We start from the raw sequence: 22,075 nt of genomic DNA on the forward strand, positions 1-22,075 counted from the left end.
TCTTGCCTTTCGTCCTCTTCACTCATTGAAAGATAAAGTGAGAAGGAAGATTACTTATAATTTATGTATGCTCCGACTTTAGCTACTGAAGTAGTGGAACGCATTAAATTGAAATGCAATGTTTTGAATGAGTTATAAATTAATAAAAACCTTAAATCTCATCTTATTCTATTGTAATTCATAAATAAGTCTTCAAAATGAGTGATTCAGACTCCGATGAGGACAATATAATACGTTACGGGACCCCATTAGAACCATACGAAGAAGGTTTGTTTTGAATACAAATGTTGAATTCTGTTGTTATCAAATACTTTTCGCTCATATTTTGTTAGATATTTTATTTATTGGGCAGGAGACATAGCTTTTAATATTTTACCTGCTATCACAACTTGATTCTTTACCAAGATACTAATATCCTATCGTCTTGTTATTATGATTTGTTTAGTTTATCTTTTAGGTTAAAACTTTAATATTGTTATCTTTATTTATCACTTAAAGACGGTCAGGTTCTATACGAAAGTTACGATACCAATGGCATTGGCTATAAACGGTTTCTCAACAGCCATTAATTTACCCAACATAACAGTGGACAAGCAATGCTTACCGTACTTTGAATTAGACTTTAGACTGCCTCTGTATGCAATACAGTTAATGAAACACCAAAGCTATGTGCACTAGATAAAAAGCATCAGGATTTTATTGAAAAAGTCCAAGTTTTCACTGTTACTCATTCAGTAAGATGTAAAGTCCCAGTTGTAAAAGCAATCTACACTTATCACATTTCATTTAAATCTACTCGTAGAAGAGGCAAAAACTTTCTCAACAATCTATTTTCAATTGCATTTATGACCTGTGATATTATAATATTATGTGTACAAGTTGCGAGAGTTTAAAATGTTTAATGTGTTTTGTTATTCTTATCAGTCTTACACAGTGGTTCCCAACTATTGGTTGAAATATGGTCCTTTCACGTTTATTATTACACTTTGTTTTTAATATACGTACATAGTGGTCCCTGCTAATGATCCCTGGTCTAAGACAATAATAGACAATATTCTCCTTCTCTTCTCCTTTAAACAGATGAGTTGCCTACTAAGCGCAAGTACCAACAAGCACCGGATCAATATGCGGTTGATGCTCACGGTAGACGCAGGTTCCACGGGGCCTTCACGGGAGGTTTCTCAGCTGGTTTCGGCAACACTGTGGGGTCGATCGAAGGATGGACACCGAGCACATTCAAGAGCTCACGTTCTGAAAAGGCGTCTTTTTCTGTAAGCTTATTATTTCTATACTAGCTTTTACCCGCGACTTCGTCCGCCACCTGAATTTTCCCCATTTTCCCAGGGTAAAAAGTAGCCAATGTCCTTTCAGGGGTATCAAAGTATCTCCAGGACAAATTTCATGCAAATTGGTTCCGTAGTTTAGGCGTGATTGAGTAACAGACAGACAGAGTTACTTTCACATTTATAATATTAGTATGGATTTTGAAAGTTTTTCAGTACAAGCAATAATTATATAGGTAGTAAAAACTATAGTTACTGCATAATTATTAATTTAATGAGCTTTACACTTGTCAATGTAAGTGAAGGTCTTAAATCATTTATCAAATAAAATCATATGTTTGGTGAAATTATAATTACCACTGTATCTTTCATAAATTTCGTTATAACATTTTTTTTACCCATTACTGTCCCACTGCAGGACAAGGGTCTCCTCCCAAACGACGGGAGGGGTTAGGCCTTGAATCTACCACACTGGCCAAGTGCGGACTTGTTATAACATATATGAAGAATTATTGTAGAACCAGCGTCCCGAAGACTTCATGGATGAAGAAGACCGGGGTGAGTTTGGCATCGCACCCCGCCAGCTGCAGACACACAATGAGTTCTCTGGACAGAAGAGACAGAGGCAATGGGCCTACCATGATGGACCTATACCTGGTAACTATTGTTTTTAATCACTTATTGATTTGTTGTACTGAGACTTGATCCTTAGTACTGATTAGAAGAAAATTTCAATAAATACCTATTTTATGATGCTCTTCCCTATGATCTTCTTCATTTCATGCTCTATGAAATAGTCAAAATTACTAATTTAGTCTGCACAATTTAGTGAAAACAAGTATAAGACCTAAAAGTATCATATATCTGAAATGTTGATTTCTAACTTAAGATAAATGTTACGAAGTTCTAAATGCTATATTGTTTGTCTACATCGTCCGTCTATTCCATCTGCCTAACACCCTTTATAATAATCAATTTTATGTACTTAGTATACAAAGATATAATGGTGAATTGAAAAACCTTGCTCTCATTCTAATTTCCTTTAGGTGAGCCAGTACTGCAGCAGCTAGTGAAAGCAGTACACGAGACAGCAGCGGTGAAGATGCTCCGCGCGATGGGGTGGCGCGAGGGTCAGGGCACCGGCGAGCGCGTCACCAGACAGCAGAAGAGAGCGGCTAAACAACAACATAAGGTCTACGGGTGCTACCTGCCTGAAGAAATGAGAGGCCAAAGACAGGTGGGGTATAGTGCCAAGTGGTTTTTTTAACATAGACAAAATAGGTTTTTTTTGTACTTGTTTTGAATTTCATATTATATCTGTGGTGTACTGTTCAATGTTGCTGCCAAGTCTCTATCTTTATTACTAGCATTATTAAGAAATGGGTTTTATACATAGATTGAACGATTTTTAAGTAATAAATTACAGTCCCACTGTTGCTGCCTTAAGTTCACTAAGGGCAACACTTTTAGTAAATGGACAAGAAAAATCCCTATTGCTTCAGTATTCTTAAAAAACCGGCCATCTGCGAGCCGGGGCCGCGCACAAAGGGTTCCGTACCGTCATAATAAAAAAAAATCAATAAAACACGTTTATTATACTTAATATATTTTTTAAAATTTTTATTATTTGTTGCCATCACAGTTTGTGAGATAATAATATAGCCTAGAGACAGACAGACAGCGGAGCCTTAGTAATAGGGTCCCGTTTTTCCATTAAAAACAAATTCAATATTCTATCTTTTGACAGGAACAGCAAGATTCAGACAGCGACGCAAGCTCATCAGAATACGACATAAGCACACTATTCGCGCCGGACGATTATGAGCCTTATGTGCTGAGCCGTAAGAGCGATCGCTTCGGGCTGGGCTACACGCCGCTCAGCCGTCATGCCGTGCTCGGGACTTTGACAGGGGAGTACGGCAGCGATGCCGGGACTTCTAGGAGCCATCTTGTGATGAAAGATAAAGGGAAAAAGGTAAGAAAAATATATATTTTCATTATAAATTGAATTTGAATTTAACCCATTAATGTCCCACTGCTGGCCAAAGGTCTCCTCCCAAACGAGGGACGGGTTAGGCCTTACGTCCACCACGCTGACCAAGTGTGTTACTAGCTGATAAACTAGCTGACTCTTGCAATTTCGCTTGCATCACATAAGAGAGAATGTGTCATATTTTTCCCCGTTTTTGTATTTTTTTTACTGGTACTCTGCTCCTAGTAGTCGTAGCGTGATATTTAGCCTATAGGCTTCCTCGATAAATGGACTATATATTTTGGTCCTATATTATATCACTTCAGTATAAATGTAGCTAAGGCTTAGACCACCAACCTATCACAGGTCTGATGTGTGTATTATAGTCTGACAACTTCATAGAGAGCCCAGACATGAACGATATATCTGGATTATAAAGAAGCTATATCAAACAGAACACAGTCAGCCGCATGACTTTTAAAATCACGTAACTTTATGAATATCGAATTTCAATGCATACCTTTACCGGCCCTAATCTGGCTTAGAAGGCTCTCTACTAAGTTGTCGGGCTATAGTTTTAATTTGCGCCCATTCCGGGGATAATCACGCCGCTTAATCACGTCCAAACCAGTTCAGCAGTTTTGTAGTTATGTCGTGAAAGCGTAACAGACAGTTTACTGCCTAACTAAGTATGGGAAACTAGTATCAATTATATAATTACTTAGAGTCCAGAATTCCCCTCTAGTAAAAAGGGTCTGCTTTATTTTTTCGCTGCGTGTCTCAAGTTACCTGTCAGTCTTTCTTGTATTAAACCAGTTTGTTGTAATATGTCTATAGTCTATCATGATGGTATATGTAATGATATTTTATTTTATACTAGCTGACCCGTGCAGATTCGCTCACGCATTATGCTACTAATATTATAAACTAGCTGACCCGCGCAACTTCGCTTGCGTCACATAAGAGAATCATAATTTTCCCCGTTTTTGTAACATTTTTCACTGGTACTCTGCTCCTATTGGTCGTAGCGTGATGATATATAGCCTATAACTTTCCTCGATAAATGGGCTATCTAGCACTGAAAGAATTTTTCAAATCGGACCAGTAGTTCCCGAGATTAGCGCGTTCAAACAAACAAACAAACTCTTCAGCTTTATAATATTAGTATAGATGCGAAAGTTTGTGAGTATGTATGTTTGTTACTCTTTCACGCAAATACTACTGAACCGATTACAATGAAATTTGGAATATAGGTAGCTGAAGACCCAGAATAACACATACATAGGCTACATTTTATCTCAGAGTTCCCAAGGGATCGGGATTTACACGGGAAGGGATTCCACGTGGACGAAGTTGCGGGCTGCATCTTGTTCAGTGGTTCCCAACCGGTGGTCCGCAGAAGTCAAATTGTGGTCCGCAAATGATTTAAAACTTTAAAAGTTTCAGGATAGAATATACTTACATAGTGGTCCCTGCTAACAAGAATAATGTAAAAGTGGTCCCGGACTAAGAAAAGGTTGGGAACCCCTGCTCTAGTTTAACATAAATTTTAAACAATATGTCTTCCCTAGGTATCGATAAGGGGTCAAGCGTTCGGCGTGGGCGCCTTCGAGGCAGACGATGACGACATCTACGCCAGGGAGGACATGTCTCACTACGACTTCGCTATCGGCGGCCCCGAGCCCGTGCAGCAGAAGAAAATTAAGAAGGACCAGAGTAAACATGTAAGTACTTATCCTACTAATATTATAAATGCGAAAGTTTGTGAGAATGTATGTATGTATGTATGGATGTTTGTTACTCTTTCACGCAAATACTAGTGAGCCGATTACGATGAAATTTGGTATGTAAGTAGCTAAAGACCCAGAATGACACATAGGTTTCTTTTTATCCTGGTGTTCCCGAGAGTTCGGGATTTACACGGGAAGGGTTTTTATATATCATCATATTTAGAGGCCCCCATAGCCAGTTGAGTTCAACGGTCGGTAAACGATCTGTGGGTTAAGCAACCTTCTCGCGGTCATTTCATAGATGGGTGGCCGCATATTAGTAACTGGGGGTCTCCGTGCTTCGGAGGGCACGTAGAAGTAGCTCCCGGTTGTTTTCAATCAAGATAAAAGTCGTTAAGATACGTCAAAGGCCTTCGGGTGGCTTGAACAACTTTGACACTAGCTTGACCACTCATCACACAAATATTTGTCCCGGGTGGGATTCGAACCCACCACATGCGGCGCTACGGTTATTGTGGCGAGGTGACCACGTTAACCACTGCGATAAAGTGCAGTTAGCATCTATAGAATGTCCGCGCTAAGGTTGCTTAACGCACTGATCACTTACCGAACGGTGAGCATATATAGGTAAGATACACTCTTACGGTACTTACGGTCTTACTGCTACTCTTACACGGTATATAGGAAGAGGTAATAAATAAAACTCTATAAAACCAAAATAATACTTTATAAAAAATACACAATATGGTCGTATTTGACAGTTGCAAACAAAGTTAAGTTAGTATTACTGTCAGATAACTTAGCCAAGAGATAAAAGTGACAGTTAGGTACGATTCAGACCAACCGGCTAGCGTCGCGCCGCCTCGGAACGGGCAGCCGAACGCGTCCGTCGGAGCTGTACCGCTACTGCGGTATGCGTACGGCTGCCGCGGTAGCCGCACGCGTGCCGCGGCAGCCGACAGCGTCCGCTGGAATCCGTACGCACTCCAATGATTCGCTAGTTGCTGCACCGTAATCTCCGTTCGTATTTCACGACGCACAGCTGACCGGCTCCGAACGGACCCGACGGCAGCCGATTGGATGCCGACGGCGCCGTTCGGAGCCGGTCGGGGCCGGTCGGCCGTCGCGACAGCCGAATGCATTCTGCGACAGGTCGCGACGCGTCGCGGGATGCCGACGGAGATAGCTATGCGTAAGTTGCTTGCAAATATGAACTGTAATTACTGTTGATACATTTCAATGTTCTTTACCGCATTGTAAAATGCCGCCCGGCCCGGCCCGACGCGAGCCGGTTGGTCTGAATCGTACCTTAGGCTGCATTAATTACTGGATATCTATCTTACGCCGGCTCCACATGGACCCAATATAGGCCCCAACACGTCCAACGTGTGGATCTAGACAATGGTGATTGGTCCCAACGTTGGGTCAAACGTTGGTAGTTGGCCGGCTAATGTCGATTTCATCAAAAGAATCTGCGCCAACACTCGCGATCTGACGGGACAGAACTAGTTTATTAGCCATTGTGTGTACGCCTCACCGAGTTTGCAGCCCAATGTTGGTACAGTCGAGTTCTATAATATGTGACTGTGTTGATGAATCAAAAACATATAGGCAATGTTAAGTCTCATAAAAATCTAAACAGCTTTGCCTTGAAATAAAATGTTTACATTCTATCACATCATAAATATGTAACTACTAAGTACATAATATCAATAATATTGCTACAGACAATGTCTCAAAGTATTGCGTTTGGATTTTTATGAGACTTAACATTGCTAATATATTTTTGATTCATCAACACAGTCACATATTATAGAACTCGACTGTACAAGCGTTGGAACCAACATGTGGAGCCGACTTTCATAGATTTTTTGACAGCTTACTTCATTAGTTTCAGCTGATATTTATAAACTGTGAGACGGGTGCTAAATATTTCTGGATAAGTTAACTGACACTTAACCACAAGGAATTATTCAGTAGCGTTTATTGTTGATTTGTTGATTCCATTTTATAATGTCGTAGATTGAGATGTTTCTGTCCGGGTTGTACTGCGGATGTGAGTGTAGTAACTGTATAATATTTCTCGGGTACATTTCTAATCTGAAACAAATTATTAACTCAACTAAACACGGATTTTTTAAACTACATCACGTAAATACTACCAGTGTGAGTTGTGGCCAGTAATATTACCGTACTAGCTGACCCGCGCAACTTCGCTTGCGTCACATAAGAGAGTCATAATTAACATTTTTAACTGGTACTCTGCTCCTACTGGTCGTAGCGTAATGATATATAGCCTATAGCCTTCCTCAATAAATGGGTTATCTAACACTGAAAGAATTTTTAAAATCGGACTAGTAGTTCCTGAGATAAGCGCGTTCAAACAAACAAACATACAAACAAACAAATCTTCAGCTTTATAATACTAGTTATATTATTATACCCACTAGGTTTTCTTTGCCGCAGACGGTAGCGAATACCGCTTACGTCTAAACGGGCTTATAAAAATCTAATTCATTTGTAAATACATGAATAAACTTTTGCCGGAAATGTTCAATTATGTTTGGGCTATACATGATCTCATATTCGGGATTGCCGAAACTACCATTGAATCACGATATTGAAGCTTATTACTCATAAGAAATACCAGATCTCCTTTGATTGAGTTATTCGGGCACCGGATGACGTGACAGTACGCAAACAATAACTAACTATTTGCATAATATTAGGTTATGTATGAACTTGTAATAAAATTTTCTCTCTACACAAAAAAGTTCATCTATACTAATATAATAAAGCTGAAGAGTTTGTTTGTTTGTTTGTTTGTTTGAACGCGCTAATCTCAGGAACTACTGGTCCGATTTGAAAAATTCTTTCAGTGTTAGATAGCCCATTTATCGAGGAAGGCTATAGGCTATATAACATCACGCTACGGTCATAAGGAGCGGAGTAGCAACGAAAAATGTTACAAAAACGGGGAAAATTTTGACCCATTCTCTCAGGTGACGCAAGCGAAGTTGCGCGGGTCAGCTATACATACTATAATGCGAAAGGACTTTTTCCCCGAACTAATATTATAATGCAATGGGTCTTAAACGCGTTTGAAAGGTTAGGCTTAGGATACCTTATTTGTTTACCCGACGTTTCGACAGTAAGTTAAGGGAAATAATATCACTTTTCTTTTACAACGTTGATAAAAGCCAAAGGCATTAATTGAAACTACATCCATACTAATATTATAAATGCGAAAATAACTCTGTCTTTCTGTCTGCTCAATCACGTTAGGCGTGATTGAGCAGACAGAAAGACAGAGCTACTGAACCAATTTGCATGAAATTTGGTATGGAGATATTTTGATACCCGAGAAAGGACATAGGCTACTTTTTACCCCTGGAAAATAACGCATTCCCATGGGAAAATTCAGGTGGTGGACAAAGTCGCGGGTAAAAGCTAGTATCTATACTATAAGTGCCCACTGTCAATCCGAAACTATGTAAAAACAGTTTATATGTAATATATGTAAAATCATTTTTCAAAGAAATGATTGAGTAAAATGTAAACCCCCTATGTAAAGATTTGGTCTGACCTGTCGTGACCTGCGTAACAAGACGGTCGTTTCGCGGCGAATGACTTATTAATAAATATAAGTCCTTAGTTATCTAACCGGGAAATACCTATACATGGCGCTTGAACTAAGAATAAACTACAAAATATTCCTGTGACTAAACTATTGCTAACATTGATCTGATTTTTGTTGTATAACCTTATACGAGAAATAGATAGTATCAATAAATGCATTTCGCTTTTATCAACGTTATATATTATAGTATAATTCCGACAACTTGTAGAGAGCATGCACGATTAATCTAAATTATAATTAAAAACTCTGTGTTGCACCAAATAAATAAATATCATTAAACAACTCACACACGGTCATTTGATTCCAAACTAAGCAGAGCTTGTACTATGGTAACCAAATAACTGATAAACATACTTAAATACTTTGAATACATTCTTATAAAGATAAATTAACAACCAACTTCAGAACAGATACTCGTGCTCATCACACAAATATTTGTCCCGGGTGGGATTCGAACCCACCACACGTGGCGCTACGGTTATTGCGGCGAGGTGACCACGTTAACCACTGCGTCAAACGTACAATTACAATTAAATAAACCTGGTCACTGACTTTAAATTTTGAACATGTTCACGAATTGCGAAACTTGCATACAAGGCTTTCTACTATGTTAGACTATAGTTATAAAATTTATATTATCTTAAAAAATAAATAGCTCGCGGCTTAGTGAACTATAGCCGCGCGGATCGATCTCTGAGGCTAGGCTACGCTTGCTAGGTTGTCCTGTGGATGGGTGCCCATCTTATACATATCGAAATCCTCCGTGTTTCGGAAAGCACGTTAAATTGTGGGTCCTGGCTGTCATTTCAAAGATCTTTGATAGTCGTTAACAGTAGTCAGAAGCTTGAAAGTCTGACAACCATTCTTAACCGAAGGGTATCGTGTTACAAATGCATCCGGTGAGACTGGAAGCCGACACCAACATAGTTTGGAAGAAATCCTAAACTGATATGCATGATGATCTTAAAAAATAAATATAAAAAGAAACTTACGCGTATTCGCCATAACAACAAACGCACAGATAACCGCCAATATTAATAACAACTTCATGATAAATTATTGTACACGACCGTCCGCCGAGCGCTCACTCGCTCAAATGATCTCTCTACATACGACACCGTAAGCTTAAACTAATAGGTATTCACGCAGGAACAAAACGACGTCCATCACCGGTTGGCTTAGCGCGTTCCCACTATGTTGTAACGATTCATTTATCGTTGGACGACTGTCGTCTCTAGCTGTTCCCATTATAACGATTGTTTGTCGTCACTGCAAAAAACGTGGTTGACAGTAAGGGCGCGTTCCCACTATGTCGTGACGACAGATAATCGTGTAGTTTTACGTGTCGTGGCTCATGTGTTAAAATGGAGATATTCACATATAGAACGACACGAGTTACTGTCGTCTACGACATTTTTTGCAGTGACGACAGATTATCGTGACAGTGGGGACGGTTAGATACGACAGTCACTAAACGATAATTTTTTTTGACGACAAACAATCGTTATAATGGGAACAGCTAGAGACGACAGTCGTCCAACGATAAATTAATCGTTACGACATAGTGGGAACGCGCCCATACTCGATTGAGCATCGGAAGCTACGGTATAGTTACGTCTTACTCATATATGATTAATAGGAATATCCCCTGTGCAAGTGGGAGCGAGACGGATTGATAGAATAAGTTCTTTTTAGTAATGGATAACAGTTTGAAGAAGCTGATACGTAGTTTCGAGAAATGGGCGACAAGAAATTAAAAAAATATTGTTTTGATTGTCGATGTATATTTTTTTTATATTTGATTTATTTTTACAGTGGTTTAAAGGTTGTGCTTTGCATTTATTGCTATAAAACAACTCCGAGTAATAGATTGTTTTTAAAAATCTTAAAAAAACCGGCCATGTTCGAGTCAAAGTTGCGCATAAATGGTTTCATTTCATTCATATTTACGCTTATAAATGTGAATTCCGGTTGGCGCTATCAAAATCAAGCAAAACAATCACGTTTGTTGTTAAAGCCCCCTTAGAAGTTTATTGTATTATTTTTTCTAAGTATTTGTTGTTATAGCGACAGTAAAAATGCATTATTAGTGATCATTTCACTTTTCTAACTATAACGGTTCATGAGATAATGAAAAGACAGACAGCGAAGTGTCAGTAATAGGGTCTCGTTTTTTCTCTTTCGGTGGGGAACCCTAAAAAGGGAGAAAATCCTAGACGTATTCAGATGTGGTAAAATCTTAAATATAATTTTCTTGTTCAGATTCTATCAGGTTTCGTGAAAGCAGTGAAGCCGTTACCGTCGGTACCTTCTTACCCTGCGCCGGCCCTGCCCCGCGACTACGTGCCTTTACCAGCCGGCACGAGACGGACCAGGTTCGAACCCACTACCCACAAGGAAAGGGATCAAGGTGACTTTGATTTAATTTAACGTTAACAAATAATGAGTCACACCAATGATTTTTGTTATGAGCATATTTAAAAACTAGGTACTTCAAGGATAAAAAATCTGTTTTTATTTTTTTCGTATCTTCAAAAATGACCGAGATATTAAACGTCAAAGTATGGCCTTCGCGCTAAACTCCGGCGAAGCGGCCGCACGGACGTGTGACGTCATCTCACAACACTGCTATTTCGTCAGTACTTGCCGATACCTACATAGGCTCGTTGTGCTCTCGCGGTTTCGCTTTAAATAATTTGTTTTGCTTATAGGGGACAAACAAAATGGTTAGAAAATATTGTATTGTTCCTATGTGTACTAACTCCAGTGAAAAAACACCCCAAAAATTGTTTTTTTCTGTACCATGTAAACTGTTTTATATTTTTGCAAAAGACACCTAATCTAAAACTTAAAGCCCGGTTCAGATACTGTCAAGCGCAAATGTTAAATAGAAGTTTATTGCCTTTGAACACTTCCTCAAGATCAAGATGCCATATCATGTTCATACATACCTAGCAATGAACTTTTACCTAACAGTTGATACTATTTAATAAGCAGTTCAATGACCTCACAGGCGGCGGCGAGCCGAGCGCGGCGGTTGAGTTGGCGTTGGTTTTTTGTTTTGAAAAAAGAACCCATGTTTATTAAATCTTATAATATCAAAATTAAAATGTTAGTTTAAAAGTTCTCATTACACACCCAATCATATAAGACTACCTACCTACAGAGTAGATTCATGCGTTCATATGATAGCCATCAACCTGACTAAAGTCAGAGGCAGGGGTGACAACTTTTTTTTTTATAATATTATTTTAAAACTATGTTTTCCAAATCTACACTTGGTAGGTACGTAACACTCATTATTTGTAATGCCAGTTCTAACAAACTTTCAATTTTATTGTTAACTACACACAAAAATATTATTAGTAGTATACGAGTTCAACTTTCTTTACCTGGGTCTAGTTGATGATTGTGTGCGTGGCGATCGAGATCGAGGATATCTTATTTTACAAAAAACACGATGATTAAATTTATAACACATACACATACTCAGACTCTTTAAATATTAAACGCAAATCACTTTTCAAATCAAAACTCCGCATCACCCGCAGTCGAACAATCATGTCTGTTGCGTCGTGACGTCAGCGCATAGCGCGCGAAGCAACGCAAATTTAAAAAAGCAGTGAAACTTTATAACGCTGTAACTTCGGTAATTTTGATCCGATTTTGATAAAACAAAAACTATTATTATCAGCATAAGTACACAAATTAAATGCAGTATGTTTAATAGTCATATTTTGATGTGCTGGTGTGACTCATTATGTTTTTAGAATAAATTATTAAGGACTAATTATCGCGTTCTGGATGTCTGACAGCCAGTCTTACTGACAGGTATCGTGTTATAACCCAAATATCAGGGTTGTGAAGGTCAGATAGACAGTCGCTCCATGTAAAGTACTGGTATTCAGCTGCATCCGGTGAAACTGGAAGCGCACTCCTACATAGTTGAAAGAAGGGCTAATGAGATGATGGTACAGTCCGACTCGCACTTGGCCTGTTTTACCATTTGGGCTTTACCGGTTTTCTTGCTGGTATATATTTATGGCTACAAAAAATATATTGCTCTATACATTGTTCATACCAAGGCTTTCTGCTAAGTGGTTTGGCTATAGAGTAAGATGACTAATTAAACCTAATCAACTGCCGCGCAGGAGATCTCGGGTTCAAATCCCGGGACGGGCCAAAAACTCTTTTCTGAGTTTTCAATTAAAAAATTCTCAGAGATTGCCCGGAGTTAGAAAATTGTCCGTGCCTCGAAGAGCAAATAAAGCCGTCGGTCCTACGCCTGACCTCTCACTGGTCGTGTCGGTTATCCGTCCCACCGGGTTATGAGAGTACAGATATAGAGAGTGTAGCTGTGTATTGTGCACACACTTGAACACTCAAAGTCGTGCACAGTTGGCTAGTTTCAATTAAACTGGCCGCTGTAGCCGAAATCGGCCGACATTAAGGTGACTATATAATAACGCAACCTGAATTTTCCCATGGAAATGCGTCATTTTCCCGGGGTAAAAGGTAGCCTATGTCCTTTCTCGGGTATCCAAAATATCTCCGTACCAAATTTTGTGCAAATTGATTCCGTACTTTAGGCGTGATTGAGTAACAGACAGACAGACAGAGTTACTTTCGCATTTATAATATTAGTATGGATGATCTGCTTCCAGGTCTCGGCCGTCATGAGCTAACAGCTGAAGCGAGAGGTGCATTGTTAGGTGAAACACCCATCGTAAGGACCGAAGACAGCCCGAACACACCCGAAGTCCCGCCGGAAACAGCCGAACAAGCAAAAACAACAGATTTAACCAAAATACTAGGCCGAAACATCAATTTTACTAATGAACAAAAAGAACTAGATTTTATACCAATAAAAGATACGGGAAAAGATATACAGAAGGTTTTTAAACCTTTTGCAAGCAATAAAGAGAAGCAGTCGCGATATGAAATGTATTTGGAGAATAAGGGCAGTGTGAGCGAGACGGGTAATGATAGACTTAGTGCGTGGGAAAGAGAGAGAGAATTGGTGGAGTTCGAGCAGGCTGCTAAGCTGTACAGACCGTTGAGCGGTATTATGGGAGATAGGTAAGTGATTATTACATATCTATACTAATATTATAACGCTGAAGAGTTTGTTTGTTTGAACGTGCTAATCTCAGGAACTACTGGTGCGAATTGAAGAATTTACTGCTGGATACCCTATTTATTGATGAAGCCTATAGGCTATATATCATCACGCTACGACCAATAGGAGCAGAGTACCAGTGAAATATGTTACAAAAACGGGGAAAATTACGAACTATCTCTCTTATGTGACATATGTGAAAAATGAGGCGCCCATAACCAGTTGATTCGTGAGTTTCTTGCTAGCTCTTCTCATAAGGCTCTACCCCCTTTCTGGGCTAGTGGTAGATTCAGTCATTGTAACGATCTGTGGGTTAAGCAAACCTGTGCGGGGTCATTCCATTGATAGGTGTGTATTGTGCACACACTTGGAGACTATAAAAGAAGTCATGCACAGTTGGCTGGTTTCAATAAAACTGGCCGCCGTAGACGAATATTAGCCAGGACGACATTATAACACAAGTAGGTTATATAGTATACTGTGATTTGTATGTATGTATTTCCAGATTCACACACGCATCGGAACCAGACGATGGGGCGCTAAACCCTCTGTGCGCCGTGGCTAAGAGCTCGGCGAACCACGGCCAAGCCACCAAAGAACAGGTTAGCTAATAAGTACTTATCCTGTAGTTACAACCTACCTTAAACCTTTCTTCCAACTATGTTGGAGTCGGCTTCCAGTCTCACCGGATGCAGATGAATACCAGTATTTTACATGACGCGACGGTGAGACTAACATTGTTAATGGCGAAACGTGGGTGTATTTCATACACCTCTGCCCACACTTTTGGGTATGACAGGCGTGATGTTATGTAGGTATGAAAGATTAAATTTGTTCAGTGACTTTTGTAAAGAACTGTCTATCTCTGATTTATATAAAAATTATAATACAACTCACACAAAGACCAACTCTAGTAAGAATGTTCAGGAAAAAATGTTAGTTAATATTTTTTAACTGCACGTTTGGCGCAGTGTTAAAAGTAGTCACCTCGCCGCAATAACCGTGGCGCCACGTGTGGCGGGTTCGAATCCCACCCGTGACAAGTATTTGTGTGATGAGCACGAGTATATGTTCTGAGCCTGGTTGTTAAATTATCTATATAAATATGTATTTAGAAGTATATAAGTATGTTTATCAGTTGTCTGGTTACCATAGTACAAGCTCTGCTTAGTTTGGAATCAGATGACCGTGTGTGAGTTGTCCAAAAAAGTTCAGGTAAAAATGTTAATTAATTATTAGCTAATTATCATGTTTAAATCAAAACAAGTCATACATTTTGCAACAGATTATTGTTTGAACAATTTAAATGTGTTTCGTATGCGTCTCACAGTCGTTGCACAAACATCAATCAATTTTAAGTGATACTCAAATATACAGGTCGACTGTTGTTCAAACGATATTTATAAGCCCAAGCTTATAAATATCGTCTTCAGTTGCCTGTATCGTTAAGACAACCATATTTCAACACTTGCTACACATATATTCGATTTGACAATTTTTATTGAATAACAAAACCGACCGACGAAAAAAGCAAGCCGTGAGTTTCTTGCCGTTTCTTCTCACGAGCAACAGCTTTTTCCGAAACGGTGGTAAATTTAAAATACTATGATGATTTCAAATACTTGACAAAAGTTTATGAAATAAAACATATTTGTACTTGAATAAAACGACTTTGACTTTGACTCGAAGCAATTATTACTCTCGGCTTGTACCCATTGGGTAGTTTTTTCGGGGCGGCGATCCTGAGCTACATTTTTTCCCGAACATTCATTTACTTAAATTCGGTTACCGAATATTTGTATAGTAAGACTAACACCCTGTATTTATGTTAGTACCATACTCGTCAGTGACAAAATCAGTATGATACTTAAGTGTTGCTTAAAGTTGAGGGACATTTCGGCATGCGGCAATCAATGCAACATATAGTACGATGACTTAGTAGAGAGTCTTGGCATGCCTTACCTTACCATACCTTAATTATAACTTAGATAAGAGTATAATAAACTTGAGGGCCGCCGCTGCTCCGCGCCTAAAATGTTTTTCTTATAGACCTCTCTTGAATCACTCTATCTATTAAAAAATCACATCAGAATCCGTTGCGTAGTTATAAAGATTAAACCCTTTGACCGCCACGGTCGGCTATACTCGACAAATCAGAACGTGCTCACGACGCTATATTTTTGTCGACACTTGCCGACGAAAGCGTCGTGAGCACTTTCTGATTGGTCGAGTATAGCCGACCGTGGCGACCGTTAAGCATACATAAATACAGATAGCGAAAAGCGACTTTATTTTATAATATGTAGTGATAATTATGTGGAATTCCAAAATAAAGTAGCTTTATAAAACAGGTCACCATCAGGTTTATAAGTCTGCGGGTCACTGATGTTCTAAATTATGAATTTTGTATATCTCCGCCGGCCGCGAACCTTGCATACAAGACTCTCTATTAAGTTGTTTGATTATAATTCCTGTCTGCAAATTTAAATTAATAATGAATAATTATAGTTTACTATGTAAGACACGTCTTGTAATTATGTTTTAAAAGGTTTCACCAATATAATAATATTATGGGCGTAGTTGATGCATTGTGTTTGAATGCATACTACCTGTTGTTAATTAAATTTAAATTATTTCAATGCATACTTACCAAATTAATATGTTAACAAACTTTTGAATTAAAATAATAAATTTAACCCATTAATGTCCCACTGCTGGGTAAGTCTTCTCCCTAAATGAGGGAGGGGTTAGGCCTTGAGTCCACCACGCTGGCCTACTGACAGGTTGGGACTTTCCATACCTTTAAGAACTGTTCTAAGGATTTTCATTTGCATGCAAGGTTGCATCACGATGTTTTCCTTCACCGTTAGAACCAGTGATAATTATTTCTAATACACACATAATTTTGAAAAGTGGTTTGTTGCCTCGGGTACATACATAGGGACAGACGCGGGAAGCGACCTTACTTTATACTATGTAGTGATACGAAATCATTAGCCTAGCCTTTCTTCCAAACTATGTTGGAGTCGGCTTCCAGTCCCATCGGATGAGCAGTATTTTACATGGAGCGACTGCCTGACGGACCTCCACTACCCAGTTACCTGGGTTATAACGCGACACCCTTTAGTAAGACTGGTTGTCAGACTTTCAAGCTTCTGACTGCTGTTAACGACTGCCAAAGATCTTTGAAAATTACAGCCGGGACTCACAATTTAAAATACCTTCCGAAACACGGTGGAACTCGATATGTATAAGATGGTCACCCATCCACAAACAACCACGTAAGCGTAGCTTAACCTCAAAGATCGATCGGAGCGGCTGTTGTTAACTAAGCCACGAGCTCCTCAATGTAGTGATACAAAAACTGGATGAAATTTCACATACTGTTTTGCTAATTAAAGTTGTACTATATAGTAAAAAGGTGTGATGATATGTTTTTTCATTTCATTTAATGAAAAGACAACTCCCGCACTAAGAATTGCTCTTGTGTCGCGGGGACTTTTACAAACATACAAACAACGGACACAAAGCACAACCAGACCCGAAACAATTATTTGTGGATCGCACAAATAATTGTCCCGTGTGGGAATCGAACCCATGACCTCCCGTTGCAGTGGTATCGGCGTGGCGACCTAAACCACTGCGCCACAGAGGCAGTCAAAATGTATGTATTTAATTGAAGTTATATCTATATTTCAGATGGAAGCAGCTCAGAAAGGCGTGTACGGTGTGATGACGAGAGTGCAGAGTACCTGGAGACCTGAAGCACTTGTATCTAAGAGGTTTAATGTGCCTGAAGTGGGAGGGGCTAGGTAAGACACGAATTACATATTTTATTACACTATAGCGGTAGTTTATCTATTCAAACTGTCATTTTTATATGAGCTTAAACGCTATTGAATAGATAAGCTACCGCTAAATGTACCTCCGAACTAGTCATTAAACCGTTGCCCAGTAGTGTGACACTGACTATATGCTTAATAAAAAACATTTGGGATGATTCGTAGTAAAAACATAAAAATGTGTTTGTTTGTTCTTCGTTTATTCGAAAACAGCGAAACCGAATTAGGTGTTAGAATGTTATCGCAGAGAGAATCCCCAGCCTATTTCTAAGGAAGCTATAGCATAAGCTGGTTCTAGGACAATTAAATCGGGATTAGTCTACTCAGAGAGAGATTAACATAGAAATAGTTATTTACTAACCTAACATCATAGTACATTATTTGCATATAAGCTCTCAAAAAAGAATACGAAACAATTATCGTATATTAAATATATAATAAATATTAAATATTTTCTGCAAATATTAAACATTTTTTTTTATTTTTCCACAGAATTGAACCAAAGAAAGACGATAAGCCAAAAGTGTCATACTCCATATTCTCATACCTTGAATCATCAGTCCACGATAAAGACAGCTTTGCGAAAGAACAGAGCAAATTTAGCGGCTCCAAGTCACTACCCACTAACATACCTAAGAATAACACCAATAATCAAGCTCAAAACATAAGTACTGATGAAAGCTCAAAAATAACTAGTCAAAAAACTAATCAGGTAACTGGTAAAGTTGATCAAGTACCTGGTAAAGTTGATCAAGTGACTGGTAATACTGAACAAGGCTTCTCAAAAAGAATGACAGTAGCAGAAATGTTTTTGAAAGAGTCAGAACAAAATAAAAGTACAGAAATATCAGAAACTTTAAATAAATTTGATAAAATGGATTTGTATAAATCTATATTTTTGAGCGACAGTGAAGAGGAAATCGTGGAAGAGAAGAAATCAAATGAAATTAGTGACTTTATTGATGTACCTAAGAATACTGAGCGAAATCCTTCGCCGCCTCGAGGCATCTTCGCGAACATAGACTTTGATGAAATTAACTCTTGGAAAAGACGGGAAAAGTCTAAAACGCCTGAAAAAGAAACTAAAATACAAGAAGAAGAAGTATACGGGCCTAAAATACCAGATAATATTATACAGAAAAAAATACCTTTTGAAGAAAAAGACCAAATTACAATAAGTTCGTCCGAAGACTCTTGGGTAGACGCGAATGAATTAAAGAATAAATCACACAAAAAATCAAAAAAGAAAAAAGATAAGAAACACAAGTCTAAGAAGAAAAAGTCTAAAAGTAAGAAAAAAGATAAATAAATGTAAAATGTAAGATGTATGGATGTGTATGAGGCAAGAGAAGTTTTTAAGGATCGTACCAAGTGGCGTACTTTCTCTGCCTACCCCTATGGGAAAAAGGCATGATTTTATTTATGTATGTAAATGTATAAAAGATAATTTTATAGTCGTAACAGGTACGGGTCTCCTCTTTGAATAAGCGATGCTGTTAAGTACATTCGAGAATATTCTTTACTATATAGAGTATATACTTACTTACCCTCTTATTCATAAAAATATATGAAGTTATGGAAGGCTTATAAAGTGTTTTGTTTCATTCACTCCTTAGTGAAATGAAAAAGAGAAAACATATTATAGTAGCTTTTTAACTAAAGTAGGTTTATATTGTGTTTATGAATAAGAGGGTTAATATACACAACGGTCGCTAATCGATCAGTGGGTCAAGCAACCTTAGCGCGGACATTCCATAGATGGGTGACCGCATAGTGATATTTGACTGAGCATCTTCAAGATTCGGAGGGCACGTTATAAGTCGGTCCTTCTTGCGCTTAGGAGCCTTCGTGCGACTTAAACCATTTTGACATTGGATAGATCGAGTTTCTCATTTACTGCTATAATAAATTATGAATAGTGACAACTCTAAAATTTTGCCAACTAGCAAACACAAATAACTAAATGTCACTATCATATTAATGCAGTTATATTCTTACGGCCAATTTCACCACTTGTGATTAAGAATAGATTAGCTTATCAGAATGAATTTTGAAATAAAAAAAATTTCGCTGTCACTTTTTTTCTCCGATACGCTATCAGACACTTATCTGTAAGTCTTGAAACTGGCCGTTAGTGTAAATTATATCGAGTTATTGTTAAAATATTTAATTAAGATGTTACTTATATAAGTATTTATATAGTTAAGATAAGCCTTAGAAAGACATACACGGAACATATCGGTGATGTTTTTCAAAAAGGTCAGGTGCGTACTATACTCGTGTGATTACAAATATGCGAACTACGTCATGTTTTTTCAACTCTCGCTCGCACTAACACATTATCACATACCTGTGATTCTTTTGATCATATAGTTCGCACGTTTGTAATGCCCCGTGTTTAGTGACCGGCGGTCATGTGTGACACGACGTATGAATGTGGATGAAGCACCAAGCAGGGATTGTAACAAGTGGGAACAAGGCGAGATTTTATAAAATAGCAGCGGTACTTTGGCAGACCAATGACGTCAGAGGGAGTTTGAAAAATAGTTAAAGTAGTCAAATCCACAATAAACGTTCCCTAGAATGAAACACTGTCCTTTAAAACTTGTTAAAATCTGTTTTGTAGTTTATGAGTTTATTCCTATCAAACAGACAGACCGGTGAGAGAACTTTATTTTATGATATGTAGTGATAAGTAAATATAGTTGTTTTCTGTAATAAATGTATGTTACAACCAAGAATTTTGTATGTCTGTAATAAATGTTTTTTCTGTCAATTAACAGAACATACTGATAAAGAACTGTATCTATCCACACAATAAAGACAATTTTATTTATGTACTACTTAGAAAAAATGAAAATAGAATAGAAAAAATACTTTTATGTGACGAAATATTCGATTATTCGGAAAATAATAAAAATATTACTTCTTATGTATTTCTTTTCGCTTATATAGATACAAATATGTGAATGTTTATGTAAATGTTCTGATAAATATGTATTACAAATTTCCATGTTTACAGCTCTAAGCCAGGATAATAACATGAATAAAACATTACATATCATATCTTACTGCTTTCATTTCATACTCGGAGGTTTTCAAATGAGGTGAGTAGGTTTTGTCTATACTTATAGTCATGGCCGGCGAAATGGCTATAGACTCGCCCCCTATTACATGGGACTAATATTGTTAATGGTAAAATCTGGGTGTATTTTATACACTTCTGTCTACATCATTGTGTACAAAGGACGTGATAATACGGGTCTATCCCACTAGTCCCGTTGAGTTGTCCCGTGACGGGACAACTGGCACTTTTTTGTCCCAGTTGTCCCGTGGCGGGACAAGTGACACTGTTTTAGTGCCAGTTGTCCCGTTGCAGAAAAATCACGGGACTAGTGGGATAGACCCGATAATACACATATTAGAATCGTTTTTATAGCGTTTATTTTTCTACCGAGGGTTGAGTAACACCCTCTCTTTGTCTATGCCACGCTTCCCGCCAATCTTATCTATAATTATTGTAGGTAGGTACTTACTTACATTGCATTACTTAATAATTTCAGTAGCAAACATACCTAGATAAATAGGTCGTTTAAAGAAAAGTATAAAAGATTTAATTTTATGTCAATTCTTTATTATTTCAACGTATTCTTATACATGTTACGATCTCAGAAATACCAAAATGAGGTAGGAGCTGTAATTTTTTTTTAAACATTGTGTTTTATAGTAAACTTTCTACAAACCTGTGCCCTTAGTAGGAGGCTGGAAACCAGGGAAAGAAAGTAAGCACCTGAACTCGCCTAACTATTGAATCAGTTTTCTGTTTAGTCGAAAACAAGTTTGAGAGTTAATCCTTGTGCAACTCTGCTAGGCTATCATATCACAACACAATCATGTATTCATGAAATTCTCATTATAGCGCAGCATTACACAGTGAAGATGCCTCTTAAACATAATTTGTAAATATAATTTCCTACAACATAGTAGGTATAACAACGTTACAATCTTAAGAATTAGTTCAAAGTCCCCATCGGACGCAGTCACGTAGTTTATGCAAAACTACGTGAATTCTATTTCGATGTAAATAAACATGTTATTACACAATAACATTACGTAGGCCAGTGGGCGTCGAGATCGCGCCAAGGTTATTTGAGAATGGCGGGAAACTGAGCGAAAGCTGTATCCTATACAAAACATATTGACAACATCGGCAAATATAAATCAATTTAGTTCTAGAATGTTATTTTAGACCTAGACGTGCTGTCTAGGTCGTCCTAGGGACTGATTCAGGGACACAGGTACTAAGCCAAGTGCATTATACTTTGTATCCATGTCGATCGTTATTTTGCTTTATACATTTCTACTTTCATTCCAAAAATGTTGTGTAGGAAAGTGCCAAACCGAGTAATGGACATCGAAAAAGAATTACAGTGAATAAGTCACGTCATCCACCTTATTTATCAATAACAAGTCTATAAGAAAGAGACAC

The 22,075-nt window shown here is 38.1% G+C and overlaps 1 protein-coding gene and 1 long non-coding RNA gene across 2 annotated transcripts; one reads left to right on the plus strand and one right to left on the minus strand.

Annotated features, from left to right (window-relative positions):
- Window positions 1–95: 95 nt before the first annotated feature.
- On the plus strand, window positions 96–20,652 carry LOC142982619 (G patch domain-containing protein 1 homolog). Its single transcript, XM_076129213.1, has 11 exons — window positions 96–267; window positions 1,081–1,271; window positions 1,802–1,940; window positions 2,330–2,520; window positions 3,031–3,258; window positions 4,827–4,979; window positions 10,888–11,035; window positions 13,290–13,704; window positions 14,250–14,346; window positions 17,444–17,556; window positions 18,079–20,652. Exons 1-11 carry the CDS (start codon window positions 198–200, stop codon window positions 18,893–18,895), a joined length of 2,562 nt encoding a protein of 853 aa, XP_075985328.1. The 5' UTR covers window positions 96–197; the 3' UTR covers window positions 18,896–20,652.
- Window positions 5,696–9,801, minus strand: LOC142982620 (uncharacterized). Its single transcript, XR_012960011.1, has 2 exons — window positions 9,618–9,801; window positions 5,696–7,085 (listed from the first exon to the last, which is right to left on the minus strand). It is a non-coding gene; the product is annotated as an uncharacterized LOC142982620 (long non-coding RNA).
- Window positions 20,653–22,075: the final 1,423 nt, after the last annotated feature.

This window comes from Anticarsia gemmatalis, chromosome 22 (genome assembly GCF_050436995.1).
Source record: "Anticarsia gemmatalis isolate Benzon Research Colony breed Stoneville strain chromosome 22, ilAntGemm2 primary, whole genome shotgun sequence".
Lineage (NCBI taxonomy): Eukaryota > Metazoa > Arthropoda > Insecta > Lepidoptera > Erebidae > Anticarsia > Anticarsia gemmatalis.